This window comes from Diceros bicornis, chromosome 20 (genome assembly GCF_020826845.1).
Source record: "Diceros bicornis minor isolate mBicDic1 chromosome 20, mDicBic1.mat.cur, whole genome shotgun sequence".
Taxonomy (NCBI): Eukaryota; Metazoa; Chordata; class Mammalia; order Perissodactyla; family Rhinocerotidae; genus Diceros; species Diceros bicornis.
Genome location: NC_080759.1, coordinates 34,163,096 through 34,189,832, shown reverse-complemented (window position 1 = coordinate 34,189,832; position 26,737 = coordinate 34,163,096). Strand labels below are relative to the sequence as shown.

Sequence of the window (26,737 nt, the reverse complement as noted above, 5' to 3'; positions counted from 1 at the left end):
AAATAGGTCAGGGATTTTGGAGGTAATGTGGAGTAGAAATTAAAGGAAAGAAATTTAATTCACAGATTTAATTTGGCAAATGTCTTTAATTTCTCCTTTCCAGGGGTCTCCGTACATGAGTGTGCATAGGCTGTTTGTAGATTTAGGATGGGTTATATCTTCACACAGTTTCAGTTTAATGTTAATAGCGTCCAACAGAGGGAAAATAGAACAGACTTGTAAGCCCTTTCTTCCAAAGCTGACCTCACATGCGATTCTTAGAAGGAAGAAGATGCAAGCCAGTCCCATCCGCATCCCAACTGTCAGCAGTGACACCGACTGGGACTTCTGCTTCCATCTGTAAGTACCACAGAACCTTGACGTCACACTCGCTCACTGGCCTGAAACACTGGGACCTCCCACGTAAGGCAAACCTGGGTGAGGAACTTTGCACACACATTATTTAGAAGAGAAAGCTGAGCTTCTGTGATGTGTTTAATAATGATTCTGCTGTAATATCCACTTGTACTTATGCAAGATGGAAAATAGCTGTTTTTTCCTAACTTAAGGGAAATTTTAATTTTTTTATGAAGATAGGTTAATTATAACAAGATTGGTAAAGTCACAGAGAATTATATATCACAAAGTAAATTAAAATTGTTTCATGAAATAGACAATAGAAAATTTCACATCATAATAGCTAATACTTATTGAGCAAATGCTATGTGGCAAACACTGTTGTAAGTACACCTGTTAACTCATTTAATTCCCCCAACAACCCTGTGAGGGAGGTACTGTTATTAGCCTTTTTTATAGATAAGGAGTATGAATCAAAGAGAGATCAGGCAGTTTGTCCAAAGTCACATGGCTCGTAAGTGGTATTCAAATTGAGTAGTCTGACTCTGGAGTCCACTCGTTAACCACTCGTTAGCCTCTATAACAGTGTTTCTCAGCCTTGGCACCACTGACGTTTTGGGTTAGATAACTCTGTTGTGGGACTCTGTCCTGTGCATTGTAGGATGTTTAGCATCATCCCTGGTCTCTACCCACTAGATGCCAGTAGCAGTGCCCCAGTTGTGACAAGCAAAAATGTCTCTAGACATTGCCAAATGTCCCCTGGGGGCAAAATCACCCTTCGTTGAGAACCATTGCTCTATACCAATGCTGTTGAATAGAAATATAATGCAAGCCACAAATGTAATTTTAAATTTTCTAGTAGCTATATTAAAACATAAAAAGAAACAATTGAATATAATTTTAATACTATATTTATCTCAATATATCCAAATGTTATATAAAATAATTAATGAAATATTTTACACATTTTTCATACTAAGTCTTTGAAATTCAGTGTGTGTTTTGCACTTACAGCGCACCTCGATTCAGACTAGCCACATTGCATGTGCCTAATAGCTGGTGTTTCTTAATGTGGCTGGTGGTTACTGTATGGAATAGTGTAATTCTGTACTACCTCAGAAAAGGTCTTGAGGTTAAGTGTTATATAACTATAAGAATTGAAGTTAAAAATGTAGAGTTCACAGAGAGTATCTTGGAAATAATCAGATAATTCATATTTAATATTACTAGTCAGAATTCATAGTCATGATGGGAACATATAGAATAAGTTGTAAACCTGGCAAGGCAGACCTTTCATTCAACCTACCTACTCTCTTTATTCTGACTGTCCTGCGAGATATCTGACTGTTCAATATTCTCTATCTTTCTTCTGTTTCACACTAGTTCAGGGCTCTGCATTGTCAAATCATTTGTCAAGACCTTGATGTTTCTCCTTCCTTTGAAGTCTCCATTGTTGAAGCTTGCTGCCTTGGTCTCAGCTTAATTTTGTTTAAGCCTGAATTTAAAACATTTAGGACTTAATAATTTTTAATATCCATAATTAGCTATCTCTTTGGTGACTCCAATAGATTTGACTTCTGCTCCAGGTCTGTGAAATATGCAGCCTACGCAAAATCTTCTATTGAGGGACTAAATTTTCTTTCTGTTAGGTTTTTTGAGTTATGGTCTCTTTCCACAGATTTCCTCCACCAGCAATATTTTTCAAGCATCCTAAAGACTTTGCACTTTGTTTTTTCATTCATTGGCTCATCATTTAACAAGCCATCATTTGTTTTACCTGTGAGCTAGGTATCAGGGTTTCAGAAACAAATAAGACTCAGCCCTGGCCCTGTTGGAGTTTACTTGCTGGAAAGTAAAGAAGACTCAGAAACAAAACAAATGAGTTTTGAAAATGAGACTATAGTGTGATTTACGCTATAGTAGAAGTTGAGAGGAAATTTTTGCATGCCCTTTGGAGAGTGTCTCTACTGCTAATCCACTGTGAGGCTTGAGCCGAGGTGACATGTGAGTGGGTCCTGAAGGGGGAGTACAGAATTCACCAGGCAGAGCAGAGGCATCTTCTGATCACATCGCATCGCCAGCCTTCCCTGGCTTTTTCATTGAGTTTGCATGTCTTCTGAAAGCACACTTCTGTTTGTGGGCAGAAGGCAATCCTGCCAGGGCTTGGCTTGAAGAAATCTTGCTCTCCTATCCACATGACCTGGTTTGCCCACATGCTTCTGGCTAGGTTATTTAGAACAGGACTCTGTGTGGATATTAACATGTCATTTTCAAACGTGGTGTAAAAGATTACACTTACTTATTTTCCTTTCTGAATTTTCTTTTTTTTTTTTTTTTTTACAGTGAACATCTATTACTTATCTAATCAGTGGAAAAGGAAGTTAAATTTTATTTTAAAAACTATGCAAGGGTTGAAATTTAAAAACTATTGAGAATACAAAGGTAATTCCTTTTGGGGACTTACTTATAATTAATTAAATTTCTCACGTTGCTCTTAAGATCTCAGAATTCGGTTTCTTATGGCTCACTTTGATTTTTCTGGTTATGTTAGGATATGGTTATCTCTTCTGTTGTATAAGATTAACTCTTTTGACTTTTGTCTTTACCATTCGAATTACCCATTCATAATTATGTGCATCATTGAAGTCAGAGATCTATATTGTGTGTGTGTGAGTGTGTGTGAGAGAGATAGAAAGAGAGAGAGAGAGAGGCAGGTGAGGGGACGGGGGAGATTTTCAGCTTACTCAGTTCTTTCTCAACACGTTTACTTCTAACACAGCTGAGGAGGCCATTTCTCTTCTGAGTCTGCTCTTGACCCAGTGTGGGGTTCCCGCCCCTCTCCTTGGTGGGACCACATCCTCTTTAGTTAGTTAGCCTTTACAGATTTTTTTTTAAGAAATATGCTTTTAAGAAATATGAAGCTTTTAAGAAATATGAAAGAGGACAGATGAAGTCTAGCCTCAGACTGTTAGTTCCCTTTCCATTATTTCCTTATATCCATTTTCTTTCCTGGTTTGGATCAGAATTTTATAGCATGAAGGACCTTTGAAATCTTCCAATACAACACGCTCATTTTGTAGATGAAGAAACTGAGTCATGGAGCTAATAAAATAATCATAGCTAATGTTAAAAGAGCAGGCACTATGCTGAGTGATTTATGCGTATTATCTCATTTAATCCACTAACGTCATCAGATAGGTATTCATATTGACCTCACTTTACAGGGAAGCAAATTACAAATAACTTGCTTAGGGTCATATGGTTAGTAAGCAGCAGAGCTGTGACTCCAATGTAGGTGGGTGGTTTACCAAATCTGTTTCATTTTAACCACCACATTGCTGTCCTAATGCTGGGCTTTGAGGGTGACATGAGTTTACAGGCTTGCTTTATTCCTTCAAGTTTATTAGAAGGCATATCTCTAGTCCCCAGTTGGGAGGGCTATGCCCTTCAGTTTTACCTTTTTTGAGATATGCACAGGTCAAATCTGACTCCGTGTCCCTCTCTGGTATCCACAGGTCACAGCAAACCAGGATCCTAACACACCAGCAGAGAGATGAGTTGTGTCCCACTAGTGGGTCTGGAGAGAGTGAAGAAGACACTAAAGCCAAGGAGAAGACCATAGACTGCATGTCTCTTCCCATAGAGAAACTGGTCCAATCTCAGAAGAAAATAGCTCAGCTGATTAAGGGAAAAATGGTAAAACAAAAAACTTACTAGGTTTTAGTTTCCATTTAAAAATATGTCCATGATTACAGAAGCTCTATCTTAACTGCAGATTGAAGCACAGGAAGTAGAGGAAGGTGTTATATTTCTTTATAAGTGGGGAAGACAACACAGAACATAGTTGGGTAGCCAGCCTGCCTTTGGGTTCCACACCTGGGTCACTGGGTGTTCCTCCTTGGAGTATGTGTGCTCCTAGCTTTAAACTAAAAATTAATATTTGGTTCTTCCTGTTGCTATTTGATTACCTTAAAAAATATTTTTTTGATTTCTCCTGAAAGGTTTCAGGATGATATCTCTAGGGTAACAAGAAGGCCAGGATAGTGAGGTGGGAGGCTGAGAACAACGGTAGCCAGACAGAGGTCCAGGCTCAGGCCTGGCAAGGATACGGGTAAGATGCCAGGGGTTACGGTGGAATCATAAGCAAACCAAAGCAGTAGAAATGGGAGGTAGCAGCAGAGGTCAGAGAGCCCAGGTGTGCATGTCTAAGAGTGAGGCAAGGACTTGGGAACTGGGAGCTCAGAGGAAGTGTTTAGCAAGAGTCAAAATCCAGGAACTGAGACAGGATGACAATGACTCTCATTATTAGAATGCAGGCACTGGTCTGCTCCTAGAGCATGATTTATCCACAGAGGAGTTCATACACTGTCTTCCTGGCCATTCCTGGCCAAGGGGAAAAATGATCTTAAAGTACATGTGTGAATAGAAGGTCTGCAGATGGCTCAGAGGCACCTCAGAGGCAGATGATAGAAGCTGATACCCCCCTAGATGGATATATCTGTAAATTTACCTATGTATGTTACCCAGAGAACTTGCCAAGGACAATCATCCTGGCCTGGACCCATTAATATTTCACAAATCCAGGCTAGAACAATCACTTCTAGAAACAGACAAGTACCATCTGCCATAAAGTGCAAGTGTGGGCTTTGAAGGCCTGACAATTCCTTGGCCAGTTTGGAAAATGACAGAGATTTAGATTAGGAGTTAAATCTAGCCCAGCCCAGTGTTGGCAGCCCTGAACGGCAGGAGGATTGGCAGCAGCGGCAGCAGCAGGGCGGGGGTGGCCTCTAGAGCCCATATTGGTTGTCTCGGTTTCTCCAGGGCAGGAAGTCTGGGGATGGATGAAGACAGAACGTCCAGAGCAGGACAGACCTCAAGGCTTTGGACTCCCATCCCAGTGGTTTTTCATGCTATTACACTTCTTCCTCAAAATAGAACTTAGTATTTACTGTGGTCAGCCCATGGAGAACTCTCAAAAATTCTGACTGAATGGATCTTTTTAAAGCATGAGGGGAAATGTCTCTCTAACAGTGTTTGCGTCTGTATATTTGAGCTGGGAGCAGGTGAAGTGTCCGGTTAGGGAGGAGACAGAGATCGGAGGGAGCAGTCCTTGACTACTGTACCTGTGTGTTACTCTATAAATGAGTTATAATTAGGTAGCACTTAACAAATTTGGATCACTTTGATGCTGACTCATTTTCCTTAGGATAATTCCATGAGGTAGGTGGTATAGGTTTCCAAATAGAAAAGGAAGCTGGGAGTCAGGGTGATCTTGCTCAATACACCATAACTGGTAAACATCAGAACCAGGGAAACTCCAGGCTTTTGAGTCCTTGAAGTGCTGTTTTCACCTCACCAGGAAATAAATGCCTGACTTTGTCGATTAGTGCAGCTAATAGATGACTGTGTTTGTAAAGGTGCTGAAATCTGTGACTTAAAGGTGCAATTCTGTAATTTCTTAGAGATCTCTGCCTCTCAGTTCTACAGGGATAGGGGGCTCTTTCCCCACTCCATCCTTATGCTTGCTAAGAGAGAGATGATTTATTCAGCACATATTGAATGAGTACGTCCTCTGTGTACTGGGCATACAGTAGTGAGCATGAAGAATAAAGGAATAAAATAAATAAATTTTGTCCTTGAGGAACTCCAAATCTTCTATTTGGGGAGAAAGATAATAGACAAGCAAACAAAAAATAATAGTTAATGTGGTATCAGAGAGAGGTAAGTGCCATGAAGAAAAAAGTAAAATAGGTAATGGGATAGTAAATGATGGGGTGAGTGGCCAAGAAAGGCCTCTCCGAGGTAAACAAAATGAAAATGAAACGAGAGTGAACGACGTGGAAGAGGGTCCCAAGCAGGGGGAATGGTAGGTGCCAAAGTGCTGAGTTAGAAATTAGTTTTCCATGTTTAGGAACATCAAATATGTTTAAAAATCCATAAATTTATAATAAAATAAAAAACAAGCTATTTGGTCACCATTGCAGGATGCTAGTGAACAAACTCATTCTTCTGAAAGCTGGTAAATAAATAAATCCTGTCCTTCTGATCTGAACTGTACTATTGGTAACCAAAACGTAGATGAGGGGAGATTTCTTTTTATAGAATTATTCCAGCTAACATATGAGGAAGGAATGATAGAATGAGGCTATCAGCAGAATGGAGAATGGAGGGACATGTTGAACGACACCATCATAAGGATGCAGTCAATAAAATTTACATCTTTGAGAAACACCATCAGCCAAATGTTGTTTCTTCAACAAATGATTTGCAATAAAAAGAATTAGAGATGGAGGTGGAACCTATAGATGAAAAGAGACTCAGCAGACTTATCTCAATGTATGGACAGTCAAATGTAAAAGAAATACTAGATTAATGAGGTAATTTTTAGATTTATAAGACTAGATATTTAATATTAAGGAATTATTAATATTTTGGTGAGATGATTTTGTGATTATATTTCTAAGTTCATATCTTTTGGAGATACTTATGAAATATGAAAGAATTTAATATCTTTGATTTGCTTCAAAATAATAGAGGGAGAGGATGGGTGGATGACGAGCATAGATGTGAAACAAGATGGACCATGAGTAGATACCTGATGAAGCTAAGTGAGTCATTCTCCATGCTATTTTTGTTTATTGTTGAAGTTTTTCACAATAAAAGGTTAAAAGAAGTCACTCTGGCTATGATGTAGAAAGTAGACCGTTGGGGCAGGAGCAGAACAGCCAGGAGGGGCTGGTTGTCAGCCAGGTAGAAGCTGAGTGTGGCTTGAACGAGGTACTCATGGCAGAAAGGAGGAGAAGAGCTGAGTGTTAGGACTTAGGAATAAGTGGAGCCAACAGGACTTGATGGACTGGATGAGGGATGGGAGGGAAGGAGAAGAGAAAAAGGTGACAGATGAATTCAGTCCTACCTTCCAGTGATTAGAGCATGGGCTGGAGCTTTTCCTCCTTTCCAAAAAGCATAATGACTTATTTGCTCTCTGCAGAATACCCAAGCAAACAAGGAGCTGATTCGCTGTGCCATCCTTTCTCGGATTATTTTTGGGGAAGAACACTGGAAATGTGCACAGGCTTTGGCCAGCCTGGCTTATGGCTACCTGACACTGAGAGGTACTTAGTTTCTGGGTGGGCCTGCCTTTGAGGGCTGAACTGAGCCCACACACAACCACAGTGGGGGTGAGGATGACTGGGAGAGGGGCCTTCCTGTCTCCAACTCACACGTCATCAAGTGGAGGGAAAGTCCACGGATGAGGCAGGCAGTGTGGCAGAGATCTTAAAAATAAAGATGATGATGATGATGATGATAGTTAATTTATTAAGTACTTAGCATTTGCCAAGCTAGTCTCATTTAGTCCTCATACTATCCCTTGGAGGGAGATACTATTATTATCTATAGTTTACAGATGAGGACACTGAGGCACAGTGGGCAAAGGACAGTATCAGAGGTTCACAGGTCACAGGTCAATAGGGGGAGGACAGGCAGGTATGTACTCTCAGCACTGGAGAGGCAGATTCAGTAATACGACTTGAATTCCAAGGACAGAACTCAAGTTCCTGTAAATTCTGGCTGAGGGAAAGGCAGAGCCCTCATCCTAGAGAAATGGTGCTTCTGGAAGGTACTCTTGTATAGAAGAACAAGATAGGAATCCATTTGCTAAAACGAAACTCAAGTGTAAGTTCCATGAGGGCAAGAATTTGCAGTAGAGGCTCAATAAATGTTTGTTGACAGACTGAGTGAGGCAAGAGCACATTTCTGGAACCAAAGACATGGCCAGATCAAGGCTCTCTGCCCCTCATCCAGCCACATTCCCCTACATGGACTGCACACACTTCTACCATGGAACTCATTGTACTATACTCACATGTGCTTTGTTTAAATGCCTCTGCTTCTGAAACAGAAGCTCCCTGATGGCAGGGACGAGCTCTCATTTGACCTAACACAGTCCCTGGTACACAGTATGGATCAGCAAAGTTACTGCGTGATAGAACTGAGCCGCTGGCCTAGGGCTTTTATAAGTACCCCTGGGACCTGAGTCCTGAGGTGGGGCCTAACTTATAGTACAAGATAAATGATTTAAAGGCTTAAGAGATTTGAGGGCTACAGGGGAAGAGAAACCTGGGTCATAACGAGCCTAGATATCAGAAATCAGAACTTTTGAAAAGTTAAAATTGAATTCCCTTCTCAGTTATTAACCTCAGAACGTGTGTTCCTCCTTAGGGCTCCCTGGGCCCTTTTGAGCTTGTTTTTAATATTATTTTATTTTATTTTATTTTAATTTATTTATTTATTTATTTTTTGTGAGGAGATCAGCCCTGTGCTAACATCTGCCAATCCTCCTCTTTTTTTTTTGCTGAGGAAGACTGGCCCTGGGCGAACATCCGTCCCATCTTCCTCCGCTTTATATGGGACGCCGCCACAGCACGGCTTGCCAAGCAGTGCGTCGGTGCACGCCCGGGATCTGAACCAGTGAACCCAGGGCCGCCACAGCAGAGCGCGCGCACTTAACCGTTTGCGCCACCGGGTCGGCCCCTTTAATATAATTTTAGATTCATTGGCTGTTGATGTGGCAACACTGTGAATGGTTGACACTGGGGACAGTGATGCTGTGAGTCACAGTGAGGCCTTTTCAGGCCTTAAGACCACATCTGTTGTCTTCTGAGAGAAAGCTGACCTGGCTGAAGAGAGGAAGGTGTCCTGACTGACTTACTGACAGAGCAGGCAGCCACCTGTCTGTGATATTCAAGGGACATCAGGAAGGCCCTCAGCAAAACAAAATCTTCCCCTAATGAAGCTATATCATTCCTCACTTGGAATCTCTCTATTCCAGTCAGGCTGATCTCCTCATAAACTTGCTGCCTTCATGGAAAGAGTCAAATTTAGCAATGTGCTACTTTAACACTTACAGAGTTCCTGTTATAAGCCTGGTGGCACTGTACTAGGCACTGGAAATACGTAAATGAATACTAGTGGTCCCTGCCTTCTGGGAACATACAGAGGTCTTATGATAGGCACCACGATAAAGGCAGGAACAAAATTCTGGGGGACATAAATGAGGCAGATCAGCGGTTCTGCCATTGGGAGAAGAGGTCAGGGAAGGCTGCAGAGAGAGGGTGACATTTGTCCTGTCTTTGAAGGATGAGTACAAGTTTACCAAGTAGGTTTTGAGGGGAGTGGTAGATAGAGAGCACAAAGTTGGCCCCTCATATGTGTTGATCTGAGGAGTGGGAGGTAAGAGGAGGGCATTCTCTATGAAACTCCTTACACAGAACATTGTAGTTTCTCTCCGGACCTAAGAGCTTAGGGTAGAACAGAAGACACCTTAGGATAGACAGGTCATGCCTAGTAATGGGACTGGAAAGTTAATTTGGGCCCACGTATCAAGGAGTTTGGGGAGTTATTAAAAGATATTAAGTGAGGTGGTGACATAATCAAACTTATATTGTGAAATGGGAAACTCTGGAGGATGGGTTGGACTGGTAGAGAAAATAGAGGTGAAGACCAGTTAGGCCATTATCCTGCCCAGATGAGAGTCAGTGAGGGTACTGGCCATGGCAATTGGAATGCAGAAGAAATAGAATGTGGGATTGGTGACATTTAGTGGGCAATTACACAAGGAGTACGAAGCTGAGGGAAGAGCTAAAGTTGAATAGGGCATGACCTGGACAGTTAGCCGAAATAGAGAACTAAAGAGGAAGCACAGGTTGATGCGGGAAGAGGGAAGAAGCTACTGAGTTCGGTTTCAGACAGGCTGGATCACGGCCAGTGTGAGGTACCCATGGAACATCCATGGTGAGATGTCCAGTAGGCAACTGAGAAGTGGATCTAGAGCTTGGGAAAGCTGTCAGTTTGGGAGGACTTAGCACGTAGGAGCAAGTTGAGGCCGTAGGAGTGGGTGAGGTTTGATCAGAAAAAGTATGTGGAAAGAGAGGGAAAGAGGGCAGATGACAGAAGACTGGAGAACAGGAGCATTAGGGATGGGTAGCAGAAGCAGAGCCAGCAAAGGAAATAGAAGAATCAGGAGGGGCCGTGTCATGGAAGCCAAGGGTTTCAAAAAGAAGTAGAGTGTGGTTTCAACAGTTTCAGATGGTAGAGAGAGGTCAAATGAGGTGAGGGCTGAAGAGAGACCCATGGGTTTGGCAGGTGGCAAGTCCCTGGCACTTGGTTTGGTATGGATAAGTACACTCCTTGGGCCCTGGGAGAGCCTAGATTAAGGAAGACTGTCTAGGAGACTTTTGCTGAAATTCAGACTGGAGGTGATGGCAGCTTGAACTGGGGCGGAAGGTACCAGAAGCATTTGAGGGGGATATCTGTCTGATCCTGGAGCGGGCCAGATGCTGCCTCCCTTTGTTTGTTTGCGGAGATTACAATGGTAGGTCTGTGGAAGAAGGCTGGCCCTCATCCTCTGAAATCAACCCTTTCTGTGAACAGCCACAAACTGAATTGGAGTTTTACTTTTCTGTTAGATTCCAGGCTGAGTCAAGATAGGTAAACAGGGCTTATCACAAAAGATGGTGAGAACACCCTCCTTTTTTCCCTAATTCACAGTTCTTCCTGCCACATGAATGGAGAACCACATTTGGGTAGTAGGTTGGAGGGGAAAAAAGTCTTCCTGTAAAGGAAGGTTTTTTTGTGTGTGTGTTTTTTCTAGATGGGAAAAACAACTTCCTGATCAGATGAAGTGCTCACATAATATAACAGTGCCCAGCCCTGAAACCACACTTTCTGAAGCCTAGCCTAGAGTTTTTCTGGGATAGATTATGATCTTGACCTGTCCTTGAGAATAGCCCAGTACCTCTTATTTCAGTTGTAGTCCTTACCCAGTCTCTTCACTTTAACTTTTTTTAAAGTCTGTGGTCCATGGACTAAAACAACTAAACCTTTGAAAAATTGGAAACCTTCAAGAGGGATGAAGTGCTTGCTGAGTTCCACTTAATTTTGTTGTCATTAATCCTGAAACTGCTCTAAAATGGACAGAATTTATGAGCCAGCCTTCCGTGTAGGAGGGGTGTATGCGTCTGTGTGTGTTCATGCCTCATTACACATGTGCATGTTTTATAGCCACCAGACCTGCTTGCCTCATTTCCCTGTGAGCCTTTTCCAGGATTGGGGAAGGGGGGTCAAGCCAAAAGGCTGATTTTTCTCAATAAACAGTCTTCCAGTGAGTATTTAGTGAGACACTTGTGTATGTGAAATACTGTGACGAGCACTTCGGGAAATATAAGGTACAGAAGGCACAGTCTTTGCTTTGAAAGAACTTACAACCTCGTGTGGAAGGTGAGCTTCAGACAGACATAACTATGATAGAAGGCGCCATAAGGCAAATGCCATGTAATTGACTTAAATACAGGACTTTGGGGAAATTGAGTGAAATCATTTCTGGCTGAGGGTGCTAAGTGATAGATTCAGGGGGAGGTGCCACTTAAGAAGGCCCTTAAAAAATGAATAGGGTTTGGGTAGGCAGAAGAAGGGGTGTGCATTTCTGATGAAGAACAAGGCCTGGGCAAAGGCATGGAGGTAGGAAAGCATAACATGTGCTTAGAAACCAGCCACAGCCCTGTCCAGTTAAGGTTAGCGCTAGGAAGGTGAACCTGGAAATGAGGGTACATCCGGCAGACTATGGTGGGTTTTAAATACAGACTAAGAAATTTTTATTTTATTTGGTAGGGAAGGAGGATTATTGGAGATTTTCCAGCAAGGGGATGAATAAATCAAAGTGTGCTTTTGGAAAGGTCAATCTAGCAATGATAGCTAGAATGGAAGCTATCTCAGTCATCTAGGTGTAAAACCAAGCTAGTGACAGGGAATGAGTGAGAGGGCAAGGATTTAAGAGTCTATGAAGGGCCGATACATTTACTTTTTAAACCAGAAATCCCACTTCTGGGACTCTTTCCTAAATGCACACTTACAAAATAACATATGGATTCTATTATTCTTTGAAGCATTGTTTATGATAGTAAAAGGTTGGAAACAACGTATACCCATCGCTAGAGGACTAATACACACAATGGGATATATGCAGCTTTTAAAAGAGCATGAGGAAGCTCTATATACTATTAGAGAAAGAGCTCCCGGATACATTTTTAGGCAAAGGAGAATGCACAGTGCAGTACAGTGTTTCTGTGTAAGAGAGGGAGAGAAGTGAGAATGTATACTTATATTTACATAACGAAACACTGAAGGATACACAAGAAAGAAACAAAAGTTACGTAGGGTGCTTGCTGTGAAAGGGAACAGCATTGGATGTGAGAACTGTCAACATTTACCTTTTTGTATAATTTTAACTTTTGAACCATGGAAATATGTCACATATTCAAAAATGATCATTAAAAAAAGGAGACTGTGAAGGAAGAATTGGCAGGACATGGTGTTTGATTTGGGGTTGAGGAAAAATGAGGCCCACAGATGACCATGAAGTTTCAGGCCCCTGAAGGTGCCGTTTTCAGAGATAAATAGGTCAGGAAGGGAAGCAGACGTGGAGAGGAATGGTGGGTCCAATTTTTGATATATTGATTTTGAATTGCAATAGAGAAATCCACTAGCACATTTTACTTGGTGCTGGCAATTTGGGACCAGAACTTGAGAGGAGAGAAGGAGAATCATAAGTATGGAGAGGAGTATTTGAGACCAGAACCAGGGAGGGGTAATGGAAAATGATAAGCATAGAGGCCAATGTTGACGTTATAGGAGTTGATGAAACTTCTGAGAGAGAGAGAGAGAGAAGAAAAAGAAGAAAGTGAAAGACAGACCCTTGGAGAATGGACACATTAATGGAAGGGAACAAAGGATCCTGGTAAAGAGTTAGCAAAGAACCAATTAGAGAAGGTTTGTAAAGGAGAACTGAGTTGGTGCAGTGCCTTGGGAGCCAAGAGGAGAAGCCAAGTCACCAAGGGTGTCTGAGGCTGCCGCGAGATGGGGACCAAGAAAATGTGACTGGATTTATTTAGTAGGAGGTCTTTGGGGGCCTCAGGAGAACAGCTTCCACAGAATGTTTGGAGCAGAAGCCAGATTCCAGGGATGAGGGGAAGGAACGGGGACCAGTAGACTAGACCGTGTATGAAAGGTGTGAGACCACTAATAGAAAGGAACGAGGGAAAGTAGGATGGTAACTAGAAAAGGTGGAAAATTGTGTGAAGATAATTTTATAAAGAAGGAGACCCAGGAAGATTTTAGGCAGTGAGAAAGGAGCCAGTTAGAGGTCTGAAGGTTTTAAGAAATGGAGCAATTGGTGGAATGGGGTTCAGGAGTCAATAACATGGGAGACCGTGAGGCCTTTGCAAAGCTGCGAGTATAAAAGGCTGGTGGTTGGTGAAATAGAGTAACGGCCGGTAGAAGTGGAAGGCTGTTGCCAGCTGACCGGGTGGTAATCCCAATGAGCCTAGGGCTTCAGCGGCTGAGAGAAGGGCAAGCAGAGGACAACAGGATGGTGTGTCACCTAGTGGTGGACTGTTTTCAAGAGTTCAGGGAGGAGAATACAGTAACATGGACAAGCAGGTTCCTGATGTTTTGCATATTATTAATGAAGCAATAAACTAATCAGTCAGCCTGTTATTACTGGGAACCTTCCAGGTATCCGGGGCTCTACTAACAATTGTTGCAAAATGCAGAACGAGAAGCATAAGTCATGAACCCTACCTTCTCTGTCTAGTTGGTAAAAAAAACTGGTACAAGAACAGGAGAGAATGATACACACCAGGTGATCTGACCTGCAGGAAGCCTACTACCTGTCTGAAGGGAGTTTGCATTTGAGAATACAGCCTTTTATAGAGATTCTGTGAGCAGCTCTATGAAAAATGGCCAAAGGACAAGTGTAATAAATTGCTTAAGAGGAGTGGATCCTGGTAATAATAATAATGGCTAATATTTATTCAAACTCATTTCATTCTTTTGTACCAGGTACTATTTAATCCTTTTTCATGAATTAATTAATCCTTGCAATGACGCTGCAAGGTAGAAGGTATTTTCATTACCATTTTATAGGTGAGTAAACTGAGGCACAGACAGATTAAGTGACTGTTCAAGGCCACATGGATAGTAGTAAGTGGCTAAGCCAGGATCTGTACCAGGGAAGGCTAGCTCTAGACTCTGCTTTCTTAATCACTGTGCCACGCTAACTTCTTAAATACAGATGATGATATAAGGTGACAACAGCAACCTCCCATGGCGGGTAGCTCTGAGCAGATTCTCTCTGGCCTGAGTCCCAGTAACAGACATCAGTGGTGGAATCTCATCCCAAAGTAAGGCAAATGATTGATATGTTTGGTGGAGCATCTCTGGACCCCTTTTCCAGTTCATGAATTTGTTCTTGTAATTTCTGAATCTCAGGCTCCAGGAGCAGGTCTTGCTGCCACCCTGATTTTTACTTCTGTGACTGCTGCACTGTTGGTGCAGGGAGAGGGATGGTGTCCTTGGCTTGGGAGGGCAAGTAAAGGAAAATGACTTGGTCTCAGAGCAGACATTGGAATCGGGGAGGGGGGACCTGGAGTTAGGGAATGAGATCATGAATCCATGACCATCCTCCATAGAGAGATAAAATGTCTCATACATATACATATATGCAGAGCGTTATTTTTACATGAAGGAGAGTGTTCTTGAAATTAATAAAAAGCCTATTCATTTCAAAGTATTGCTGATACTGATTCATAGTACTTTTGTCATCATGAATTTTCTCATGTAGGAAATGCTATAAAAATATCGCAAAGTGAGATTTTTTTTTTGTAAACATAAAAAGATCTCTTTCATACTTGAAAAGGTTGGGAAACATTTTCTAAAGCAGTGGTCTCCAAACTCTTGAGAATTAGCTCCCTTATCACTAAAAAAAATTTGGGCAAACACTCTCCGTATATGTGCATTATTATAAATTATGTACAATAGTACTAATATGTAATATTATAAATATTCATAAAAATAGAAAACAAAAAAGATAAGATAAAAAAAGTCACAGAGGAGTTTTGATTTTTTCCCCCACACCCTTATGGCATCTTGCATGCCTGTAGGGGTACACGCACCCCACTGTGGAGACCAGAGTGAATTCTGGATGGTGAAAGGAATGATTTTTCCCTTTAGAGCTTACTTTAAAGTTTAATGAGCTGTTTTAAATCAAGTTTGCTTAAGCCCCATTGGTCACCAGCTCAGCTTTTTCATCAGTGAGACCACAGTGTGGGGCATGGTCAAGTGGAGATGAGGAACTCTATAATTAATCAGCTGCTGAGCTTAGAGGAAACGCATTCTTCTGGGGATTTCACAACCAGCACGGGGCACTCTGGGGGCGGGAGGCGCAGACTGCAAAGCCTCAGAGCAACTTTCTCATTTGTTTTCCATTCAGGAGCCCAGAAGGAGTGTTGTGCTGACACGGGAGTGGTTTTCAGTAGCTCATCTAGTTTCACTTTTATCCTTCTTACAGACCCCGGGAAGCATCTAAATGTAACTCCTGCACTCCTTATTGACACAGGCCCAAGGGCTCACCTGGTTGTGGAAAACCACCTACTTGATAAAAATGCTCTCAGTTTCCCAAATTACCATCTTGGTCTGATGTCCTGAGTAGTTTCCTGTTGCTGCTGTCTTTCGTCAAGACCTATGAAGACTCCCTGTTACCTAACAGATCAAATCCAGCCTCCTCATCTTGGCATCCAAGACTCCATGTTACCTGTCCAATTCATACATTCATACCTTATATGTCTTGAAATCTAAACCTCCCCTTCAGTCAGACTGGTTTCCTTACTGTTTTCTCTAACACTCCTACATCCCGCTAACCTTACCCCAACATTGTGTGTGTGCACACACATGGACACACACACATATGCACACACTTGCTTATTCTGTCTTTATGGCCTTAGGTTATTTACTCCAAGAGGAAACCCCCTCTCATCCTTCTCCATCAGTCAAAACCCTACGTGCTCTTCAGAAATGAGATGAGTCCCACTTCCTGTACAAAGATTTTACTAACTCAGTTTCTCCAAGTGTGGTCCTCAGATGGCCTGCATCAGTATCTCCTAGGATGGTTGTTATAAACGTGAATCCTTGGTTCTCACCTTAGAACTTGTGAACCGTAACTACTGGAAGTGAGGCCCAGGGATCTGCACTTTAACAGGGTGCTGCACATGCACAGTGCAATTTGAGGACTACTGTTATCTGGTAACTTAAGACACAGCCCACCACAGAGTCCATTTTTCTCTTCAGTTGAAACCTAGAACAGGCACCTTCTGAGTGTTCTACAAGACTTCTTGGCTTCGGGGTCACTTTTAGGGCTCTCCAGAGAAGCTCTGTTCTCACTGTTGTGACTCATTAAGGAGGTCCTGCACATCTGGCACATATGAGGGCTGCAGGCATCAAATGCAAGTCTTTTCAAATCATCCCTGTTGCTATTAACTACGCCCATAGTGTGAAACCAGGCTCTAAGAGCCAAAGGGAGAGCAAACTGAGGGCTGGGAGTGTGAAGTGAGACTTAGAGGCACAGTGGGCCTCCTTGGCAGGGTTGAATATGTTTACCAGCCCCTAGGTGCAGCAGAGAGGAGAGCTGAAAGTGAACACCAGCCATGACTGTCTTCAGTAGAGTGGAGGAGAACTAGGATAATATGTTCTCTGCTGGCCTTTCTCTTTTCTCCAGAGCTTCCCCTTTCCCATCAGGGATCACTAGACATGAGCAAGGCTGGAAGATGAGGAAATAGTTCTATACACTGAATTTTCCCAAGTCTACCTCTGTTAACTGGACAAATAGCAGTTCAAGTAAGTGCCCAGGAACACTAGCCTTTAGTTAGAAAACAAGGGGAAACACATCAAGTTCTATCTAGCTTCTTAGTGAGGGGCCTCACTGCATTTAGAAATTCGATTCTTTGTGCATGTGTGTGACCAGTTAATATCACCAGCTTCACCCTGGATTGAAAAAAAATCCCAGATGGAAGTAATTGTATTTATAGAATGCCTCTTCCAGAAAACTCACAGCATAGCCCTCTGTGGCATAACCTAGTTTGTTCCTGGACTACTCCAAGTGTTTGGTCAAGGGGCAGCTTCTATAATTATTGTTGTCATTCTGCATTTGGAGGCTGGAGAAGCTTTGGGGGTTGAAAAGGTCACAGGGCATTAGCAGCAGAATTGGGACTAGATCCTCACCTTCCACTCCTGTCTCTGTCAGTGATTTCCAAAGAGAGGTCCACAGACTAATGCTGGGACGGCTGCATAAGATGCACTGGTGGAGTTAGTTAAAAATATAGATTCCGGGACCCCGTTCCTCTAGAGATTCTAACTCAGTAGGTCTGGGGTAGGGCCCAGGAATCTATATTCTTTACAAGCATTCCAGATAACTGATGCCCCGCCAGGTTTGGGTACCAATACTATAGACCATTGACAACCACACTGCCCACCTTTCCCCCTCCCAGGAATGTCTTTGACTGAAACATACCTTTTTAATGTTTTTATTCTTGCCACCCACCCTCAAACTTCCCCAGGCCTCCCAGCTCAGGCCAAGAAACATGCTGAGTCTGCCAAGAACACACTGCTGACCTGGAAGGGAAACACGACCTCAGACAAGGAAAAAAAGGAAATCGTGGAAGCTCTGGTCATGCTCTACTACACTCTGGGGGTGGCCTGGCTTCTGCAGAACCAATATCCTTCCCTTCCCAGCTGGGTCTGGTGGTCAGGGCCGAGGGCCACATGTGCCAGATGGGTCGTCTCACACAGGAGGGTGGGAGATGGAACCAAGGCCTTGTAGCTTTATTCCAGCATCCAGGCCCTCCACCAGCCTCTTCTCTCCATCTTGAAAGGTATGAATGTTCCTCCTGTGTCTATTCATATAAGCTCTGAGTTGAGCCATGGGAGGGATCTCACTGGGGACATCTCCCTTAGCCAGTTGAAAGTTTTTGGAGTCTGTCCTGCTCTTCACTGAGCACCCGAGAAAATCACTATTAGCAATGAGGACAGGGCAATGTGGTGGTGGTAGTGTAGGCAGAGGGAGAATGGGTGGTAATGTAAAGCATTCTTTGTCAAAGTACGCTGCACCTTGTAATCCCCTGGGGAGCTTTAAGAATTCCTGCTGTTTGTGTCCCACCCCAGAGATTTTGATTTAGTAGGTCTGTTCATTGAGATTTTTAAAAGGCCCCCAGGTGATTGTAACATGCAGCCAAAACCCTCTGATTTAATGGACTCTTGATCATTTTAGTTTTTCTGGAATACTGTTGAGAATACTGCCCATGAAGCTGGAGGCCAAGCAAAATAGACAAAAGAAATAGACAAAAGAGTTCCCCAGAAGGGAACTCTTATGTATGCCTCTCCTCAAAAAGGTTGTGATTTTGACAGCCTTTTGGTACCATCTCCACGTGAAAACTGTGAAGGGTAGCTCATGTTCGTGAATGATCACGAGCCCACTTTGAGCCCGTGTGTCCCCAATCCCTCCTCTCTACACATCCCCCCCTCTACATTTTTTGTCCTGATGCTCAACTTGCCAAATCTGATATGTGGCCTTCCTCTGTTATGCCCTTAGCAGGGGGTTATTGAAAATGTGGGAAATAGAAGGATATTTGGGAATTAAGGGGATTTTCTTTCCTCTATTTGCCTCTTGCCAAAAACCTGCTTTGCTTGGACTTTCTAAATGACCCAGAAAGTCCCTTTCAGCAAAATTAGTTCCTTTCTTTTACCATTCATAGGAACCAATTTGGGAAAAATGAGTAACTGTTGTCACACAGTGGATGCCTCTAAAGGAAATCGAGTGTAATTTATGGTTTCTGTTCATTCCTCCAAATGCTCACCACCCACCCCAGCCCTGGCTTCAGGCGCCCACCACTGGAAACCCAAGGCCCTGTTCCTTTTCTAAAGAATTCTCCCTTCCTGATAACATATACATATGGAAAACAGAGCACATAGCGAAGTGCCCATTTTCAAATACTGCTTCGTTTTCCCAAGGGGCCCTTTTGTTTGCTTATCAACTGCTAACCCTGGGCAGTGGGGGAGTTTGTGTGCCTGGCATTTTCCTTTACTGTTTTACTGGCAGAGAGGCTTATGTCAACCTGCAGAAGGCAGAGAGGAACATGATGGAGCTGAAAGAATTATATAGGGGAGGCATCTGTGGATTACAAGTCTCAGAGACAGACCTAACAATTGCTTTGGGCAGGTAAGATCTGGGCTTAAAGAAGTTTAGGCTTTTATGAATGAGACCTGGAATTACATGATTGTTCTGTACTCTATATAAAGGGAGAAAAATATTCAGAGCAAAAATCCCAGAGACTCAAATGATAATAGAAGAGGCTCATATTTACCAAACACGTACACCATGATCTAAGCTTTATGAGCAGCGTCCCATTGAATCCTCACAGCCACCACTGTAGTTGGTGCAATTATTATCTCATTAGCGGGAGGACAAGGAAACAGGCTGAGGTTAAACAGACTGTCCACTGTGACAAGATTTAAGTGTAGGACCATGATCTGAGTTCTCAGACTCAGCCCTTCCTTACACTGCCTCTCAGTGTATTCTAAAATTACATTTTCTTCTGAATTGCCACCTACTTTTGTCATTAAGTATGACATCTTAAAAGATGAGGAAGGAAGACTTAATGAAGATAATTTATTGGAGGCCCATGAAAGCTACGAACAGCATGTGCATTTTTAAGGAAAGTTCTGTTCCATATGGAAACAAAGTTCATGGAATTTGTTCAAGCCTGAACAAGACTGAACTGTTTTGCAGTTGAGTTAGGGATGCTCTGAGAATCAGAATATTTAGATGTGACAGTGGGCCCATGAGATTATCAGAAGAAAAAAAGAATAATAAAAGGTTTACTGTTCCCTAGATTTTTCAAATATTGTCACATCCTTGAAAGCAATCTATTGCCAAAACTGTAAGCACTTGGCATGGTAGGGCAGATGACAGAATGGTAAGTAAATGAAAAACATGAGTCATGCCTGCCTCCTCTATACAACCATGAATCTAGAAGTCACTGGAAAATGTTGGGGAGATGTCCGAATGTCCAGAGCTAAATCAAACTATTGACATAAGTCCACAGGGCCATAAATTAGAGTCTAGTGAATGTCTACTGCTGTCACATTGGATAGTGGCAAAGGTTTTTGTGCCTTATGGGAAAGATAGCCTTGTTCCTTTATCAGAATAAATTCTAGTGTACATTTCATTCATTCCACAATATTTATTGAGTACCTATTTTGTGCATGCAGTGTTCTAAGTGTTGGCACATTTACTAAGTATAAGTACACCCTAGACACTGTTCTAAGTGCTTTACATAACTTATTTCATTCAATCCTCTACCACGAACTTATGAGATAGGTATTTTTATTTCATTTTACAGATAAGAAAATTAAGGCAGAGAAAGATTAAGTAACTCAAGATGACAGAACTAACAGGTAGAAGAGCCAGTATTGTAACTGGTTCATCTGGTCAACTGGGTCATCTGTATCCATAGCTCATCTTCTATACCACACTGAGTTATGTTTGATATTGACCGAATATCTAGTAAAGGCAAATCCCTTTTCCTATTTTAAAGGTGGGGAAAATAAGGCAAGATTGTTCAGGCCAGACAACTTGGCTAATATCTCTCTACAAGCTCTTGATGAGAGGCATTATCATTCTATAATGTCTGTTCTTATGGTCAAGCGAAATAGTGGTCTGATTGATCCAAAAAATTTTTTGTAAAGAATTATCAGATAACATTCCAGTGCTCTTTTGATCATTAATCCTAATCTTCAAAGGAAGGATAAAACTTCCATCTTAAAATAAATTGTAACTATTACAGAATGCCTTATACACAATAATTTTATACACACATATATATTTTTAATTCAACTTGGGAATACAAAGATGGGGGCAAGAGGTGAGGGGGAAGTAAAATTGATTGTGTATCTAGTATATGTTACGTGGTTTTACATAGAATTTTTAATCTAATGTAATCTTCATAACAACCTTGTAATTTAGTTATTCTTAACCTTGTTTTATTTGGAAGGAAATATGGGCTCCTGGAGTTTGACCATAAAGCTAGTAACTGTGAGAACCAGCTTTGAACTACCCATGTTCTTCTTTTTTGTGTCTTGCTGTCTCTAGAAAGATAAACCTTAATGAAATACTATTTTAGTCTCATCTTAAAAAATTATATTCCCCATTTTGTTTTGGAAAATTTGAAAATACATATATATATGAAGAAGAAAATAAAAGTCAATTATAATATCACCACCCAAACATAAATGCTATGAACATTTTAGTTATCTATATCTATCCATCCATCTATCTATATCATGATCATATTTTAAGTACAATTTTATAACTTTTTTTAACTTAGCACATGTTGAATTTCTCCCTATATAGTTAGTCTAAAAAGAAAACATGATTTTTAAATGTCTGAAGTATTGTATTGTATGATGTGCCATATTTATTTAACTAACTTCTTTTGGGGGGGGATATTTACATTGTTTTTTCTGTCCTCTCTCATTTTGAACTGAGGAGGAATAAACTAAACTAAATCAAACAAAACAAAGCAAAAACTTTGCTTTGGCCTGAAAGAGAGGGAGCCAGAGGTAATAAAATTTTGTTTTGATTTTAGAAAGTCTATGGGTTTATGGGTAAATTATGCTGGAAGCCATTTTTTTCCATTTGCTTTTTTATAAAATTAGACTATGGCATGATATATTAATGAGTTTGATGAATGGTAGTCAGTGGAATCTGATGGGTAAAATGCAGGTTGGTAGGCATTTGTTTATAGCAAGGCTGGATTTTGAGCCAACCACTCAGATGACTGGTCTGTGAAGGCCAAATTGTTTAGTTTTTAGAATCAGTTCCTTTTGTGTCTGCAAAGTAAGTGGCCTGTCTGTGACTTTCCATCTTTGTCCCTTTTCTTGTAGAGCCTCCTTGGCCATCCACAGGTTGAACCTCGCTCTGGCATACTTTGAAAAGGCAATTGGCAACATTATTGCTGTGAAGGGTGATAGGACATCAGATCTGGTCAGTCTATACCAGGAAATTGCTCAGATGGAGCAGCTGAGGAGGAACCACGACCAGGCCATCCAGTACTTGCACCAGGTTGGTGGGTTGGCTGGAGCCCCAGCTGAGTGGCCTTGTTTGGCCCCAGGCCCGGGGAAGCTTGGGCTTCTCAGAAGAACAAGGGGTGGGATTGATTTCCCTCCAGATCCACACAAGAGCCCTTCCTCAACCTTAATGACCTGGACAGAGAACACTGACTCAGGGTAGGTGTATCTGCGGCGCGACCTGATCTGAGACAGCACTTCTCCTCCCAGGCTTCCCCTCATCTGTGTGGGTGCTAGGAAGAGGTAGCCGAGTGAGTCTACTCCAGGGAAAAAAGCCACTGGGGGCAACTGAACTGAAGTCTTCAGCAAACTCAAGGGCTTTTTAAATGAAAAATCATGATGTTTTGGTGTAAGGTTGTCATTTGTCCTTTAAGCGAGTCTAGCTGGTTGCATTTCCAAGTCTAAGGTTAAACTAAAAAAAGAGTGTTTCACTTGGAGGTAACTAATTTGACAAATGCCCAGGGGAAAACAAAACATAGGAAGGAATGTTGTCTATCATAATGAAAACGGTATAGGGCACTTCTCTTGAAACTGCTAGTTAAATTCACCTTTTCTGTCCTCAAATGAGAACACTGCTTGTGGCTTCAGTTATCTCCCATAGCCAAAAGCAGATCAAAATATTGGATTTCCTATATCATAGAAAAGGTGCAGTGCAATCCAACAGTATATGTGAAAACCGATACTGGAGAAAAGGAATTGCAGACAATCTGAAAATCCAAGGTTATTCACATCACAATGGAGAGATGTTAGGGAATGCTGCTCTGAAGGCAGGGAGCCCACTGCTTACAGAGAAAGCCAGTCTGGCTTTTGTGTCCAAGACTTTCTTAAGGCAGTGGTCAGATCAGAATGGATAAAACAGTAAATAATCAGTGTTTCCCAACAACAATGAAAAATAATAGTTCAAATTTATGGAATGTTTTTACTTTGTGCACTTGAGGATATATTAATTCATATAATCTATGCAATAACCCTGTGAAGTTGGCACCATTATTATTTTATCTCATTTTAAGGATGAGGAAACTGAAGCTCAAAGAGTCATAGCTAATTCAGCTGAAGTTGTGCAGCTAACAAGTGGTAGAGCAGGGATTTAATCAAACTCAGAAAATTCGAGCCCAGAGCCTGTACTCATAACAGCTCTGTACTATGTCTTAGCTCCAGAGTCTTATCTGATCATCTCTGGAGCTCCCTGAAACACCTCACGGTGTTTGGCCTGTGAAACACGAAGCACAGGTGGTTCTTTTCTTGCTGTTAGGTGTGGACTAGATGTTTTCTCTCTTCTTTCTCTTTCCAAAGTGTTACTCCTTCCATTTTAGTACAAATAATAATAATAAAATCTACACTCCTCTAGTGCTCACTGTATTCCAGGTGGTGTTCTAAATACTTTACATATATTAATTCATTTAATCTTTACAACAGCTATTTGTGACAAGTACTATTTTTGTCATCCCTGTTTTGTATTTGAAGAAGTCAGTGGCTTGCCTTATGTCACAGGAAGTGGCTGAGCTAGGATGGGAACCCAGGCAGTATGGCTCTAGGATCCATGCTTTACCAGACATCCTTTGATACTAAACCTTTGAGAGGGTGAGCTAAAGTTATGGTTTTATTTTTGCTATGAAACCTAATAAAAAATAATAATAGCTAACATTTATTGAGAACTGACCAAGTGATGGATACTATACCCAGTGCTTTGCATGCATCATCTCATTTAATCTTTCCCAAACCCTAATCAATGGAAACTATATATTTCCTCCACATATGAAGGTGAAGTTACTTGCTCAAGACTCATAGCTAGGAAGTAGCAGAGCTGGAACTCAAACTCATCTCTCATGTAACTCCATGATTAGATATATATCAGCTCTCAATCAACTAGCAATTCTATGAGAACTACTAGAAAATTCACAGTGAAACACTATCATCTGAGTACTTACCTTGTCATGATGTTCTCTATTCCAGGCCCATTCTATCTGTGTTTCTTTGTTCACTGAAGTCAGCCCTGAAACTGCAGAGGCGAGTGCATTACTAGCCAAGGCTTATGCCATGTCTGGAGAGGCCCAACACAAGGGTAGGTAGAAGAAGTGGCTTTGCAGTTATCATCATTTCCCAGTCATGATTGGGAGGAACATTGAGGAATGGCCTATCTATGAATATGGACAAATTATAATTAGCTGTTCATGCCTGTGATGGAAAGATAAGACTGGACACCATTTTGTACAAAATCCTTTGCACATGAATTTAGGCACAATATCTCCCCAAATTAGTTGGAACATCAAAACCAATACAATCATCTGATTTCTATTTCCTTTATTCCTTTAGAATCTCAGCAAAATTCACCTGCATAAAGATTAGAGATATACACACTATGAATGTGGCCCCATGTATCAGTTGATGAGGAAAACCAGTGATAAAAGAGAAAAACATTGGCTCCCCCTCCACTCTCAACCTCCTTGACTCTTTTCCTCTGGCTTATAAGAGGGAATGTTTGTAGCAGCTAGAATTTTGTTGACCTGTGTTCAAAAGTGAGGTACTTGGGGTTTAGAGGAAAGCCAAGTGATGAATTCATCCTTCAACACTAGTCCTTTCTCAAGCAAGGTCATCCTTTTGAAAGTGGCTACCTTTGGGAGAGACACAAAGGATTTGATGAGGGAGGACAGTGTCCCATGCTCAGCTGGGTTGATCAGACTAATGGACACTAATGGATTCAGAGGCCCATTAGGAGGAATTTGGGATTTGTGAAGATGTAATTTAAATATTTTAAAAATGTTGATTTTCTCTGCTTGTACATCTAGTCCATTTTGATGTACATTATTTTCCAGTCATATGAGAGAAAGAGTGAGACAGAGATAAAGGATTATAGGGAAAGTTTTGCATTCTACTTTTTACCATTCTTGTATTTCCCCATGTCATTAAATAAACATTCTTTTTTAGTTTTCAGAAGTTGTTTTGATATTTTGATTATTGTTTTCTTTAGCATAAATGTTAATTGAAGACTTCCTTATTCTGTGTTTTCTAGTTAATTATCCTGCTCCTTTTTAAAATTTCCTCATGTATACTCACAGTATTTGTACTCCATCTGTATATTTGAGTTTTTTTAAATAGCCTTCATGGTTATTAAGAAATATAATCTATTTGTAAATAAGTAAATTTTTTTAAATGAGAAAAAGTTTATGATTATTGAGTTGGGAGATTCCAAGGCCGCCTTATTCTTTTCTTGCATACTAATTTTTAACCTAAAAGACAGTCTGGATCTTCACCTCCTGTCACTCACTAAATTCCAGATGGATTAACATTTTTTACATCAAAACTGAAAAATATAAATTACCCAAAAGAAAATATAGTACTGGAATAAAAAGTACTAAAATTAAAAGTTGGACAAAAGAAGAACTCTTTGAGGACACAAAGATATACTGGAAGAGATTGATAGATTTAATTATAAAAAGATCTAAAACTTGTGGCTGTCACAAAATACCATAAATAAAATAAAAAACAACCAAGATGAACAGATAACCTGAATAGGCCCTAATTATTTAAAAAAAGAATTTGTAGTTATTAACCTTGTGAGAAAGAAATCTCTCCAAGCCCAGATGATTTCACTAGGTAATTCTACTTAACATTTAAAGAAGGAGTAACACCCATCCTACATAATCTTTTCCAGAAAATTGAACAGGAGGGAACACTTCTCAACTCATTTTATGAGACCAGCATTACCCTGATACGAAAACCAGGCAAAGACATTACAAGAAAAAAACAAAACAAAACAACAACTATAGACCAATACGTTTCATGCACGTAGACGTGAAAAATCCTCAACAAAATATACTGCAATATATAAAAAAGAATAATACACCATGATGAAGTGAGGTTTTTTTCTTAAGAATGTCAGGCCGGGGCAACTAGACTTTTGGTGGTGAACACAATGCAGTCTATACGGCAGTCAAAATATAATGATGTACACTTGAAATTTATATAATGTTATAAACCAGTGTGACCTCAATTAAAAAAAAAACCCAACAATGGGACACGACTGACCTTGAAACATTTTACTGTCCCTAAAACTGATGTCAGAAAATCAAAACATTACAGTATTATGCATTTAAAAACTTAAGAGAGTAGATATCATGTTAAGTGTTATTACCAAAAAAAAAGTGAAGGGACATCAGAAATCCTTTGGAGGTGACAAATATGTTTATTACTTTGACTGTGGTGATGGTATTGCAGGTATATGTGTGTGTCCAAACTCATCAAAATGTATATGTTAAATATGTATGATTTTTCGTATATCAAGTATTCCTCAATAAAGTTGGAAAAAAAGAAGGATGTCAAGCTGGTTCAGTATTCAAACCTGAATCAATGTACTCTACCATATTAACAATCCAAAGACAAAAAGCACATA

At 41.0% G+C, this 26,737-nt stretch overlaps 1 protein-coding gene across 1 annotated transcript in view; it reads left to right on the top strand.

The window, feature by feature from the left end:
• Window positions 1–271: 271 nt before the first annotated feature.
• Window positions 272–26,737, top strand: part of TTC23L (tetratricopeptide repeat domain 23 like) — a 50,843-nt gene continuing 24,377 nt past the window's right edge. Inside the window, exons 1-7 of the mRNA XM_058564262.1 lie at window positions 272–339; window positions 3,852–4,032; window positions 7,325–7,448; window positions 17,781–17,937; window positions 19,313–19,438; window positions 22,165–22,342; window positions 24,301–24,409. Coding sequence (XP_058420245.1) covers window positions 272–339; window positions 3,852–4,032; window positions 7,325–7,448; window positions 17,781–17,937; window positions 19,313–19,438; window positions 22,165–22,342; window positions 24,301–24,409 — 943 coding nt within the window. The remainder of the gene's footprint in view (window positions 340–3,851; window positions 4,033–7,324; window positions 7,449–17,780; window positions 17,938–19,312; window positions 19,439–22,164; window positions 22,343–24,300; window positions 24,410–26,737) is intronic.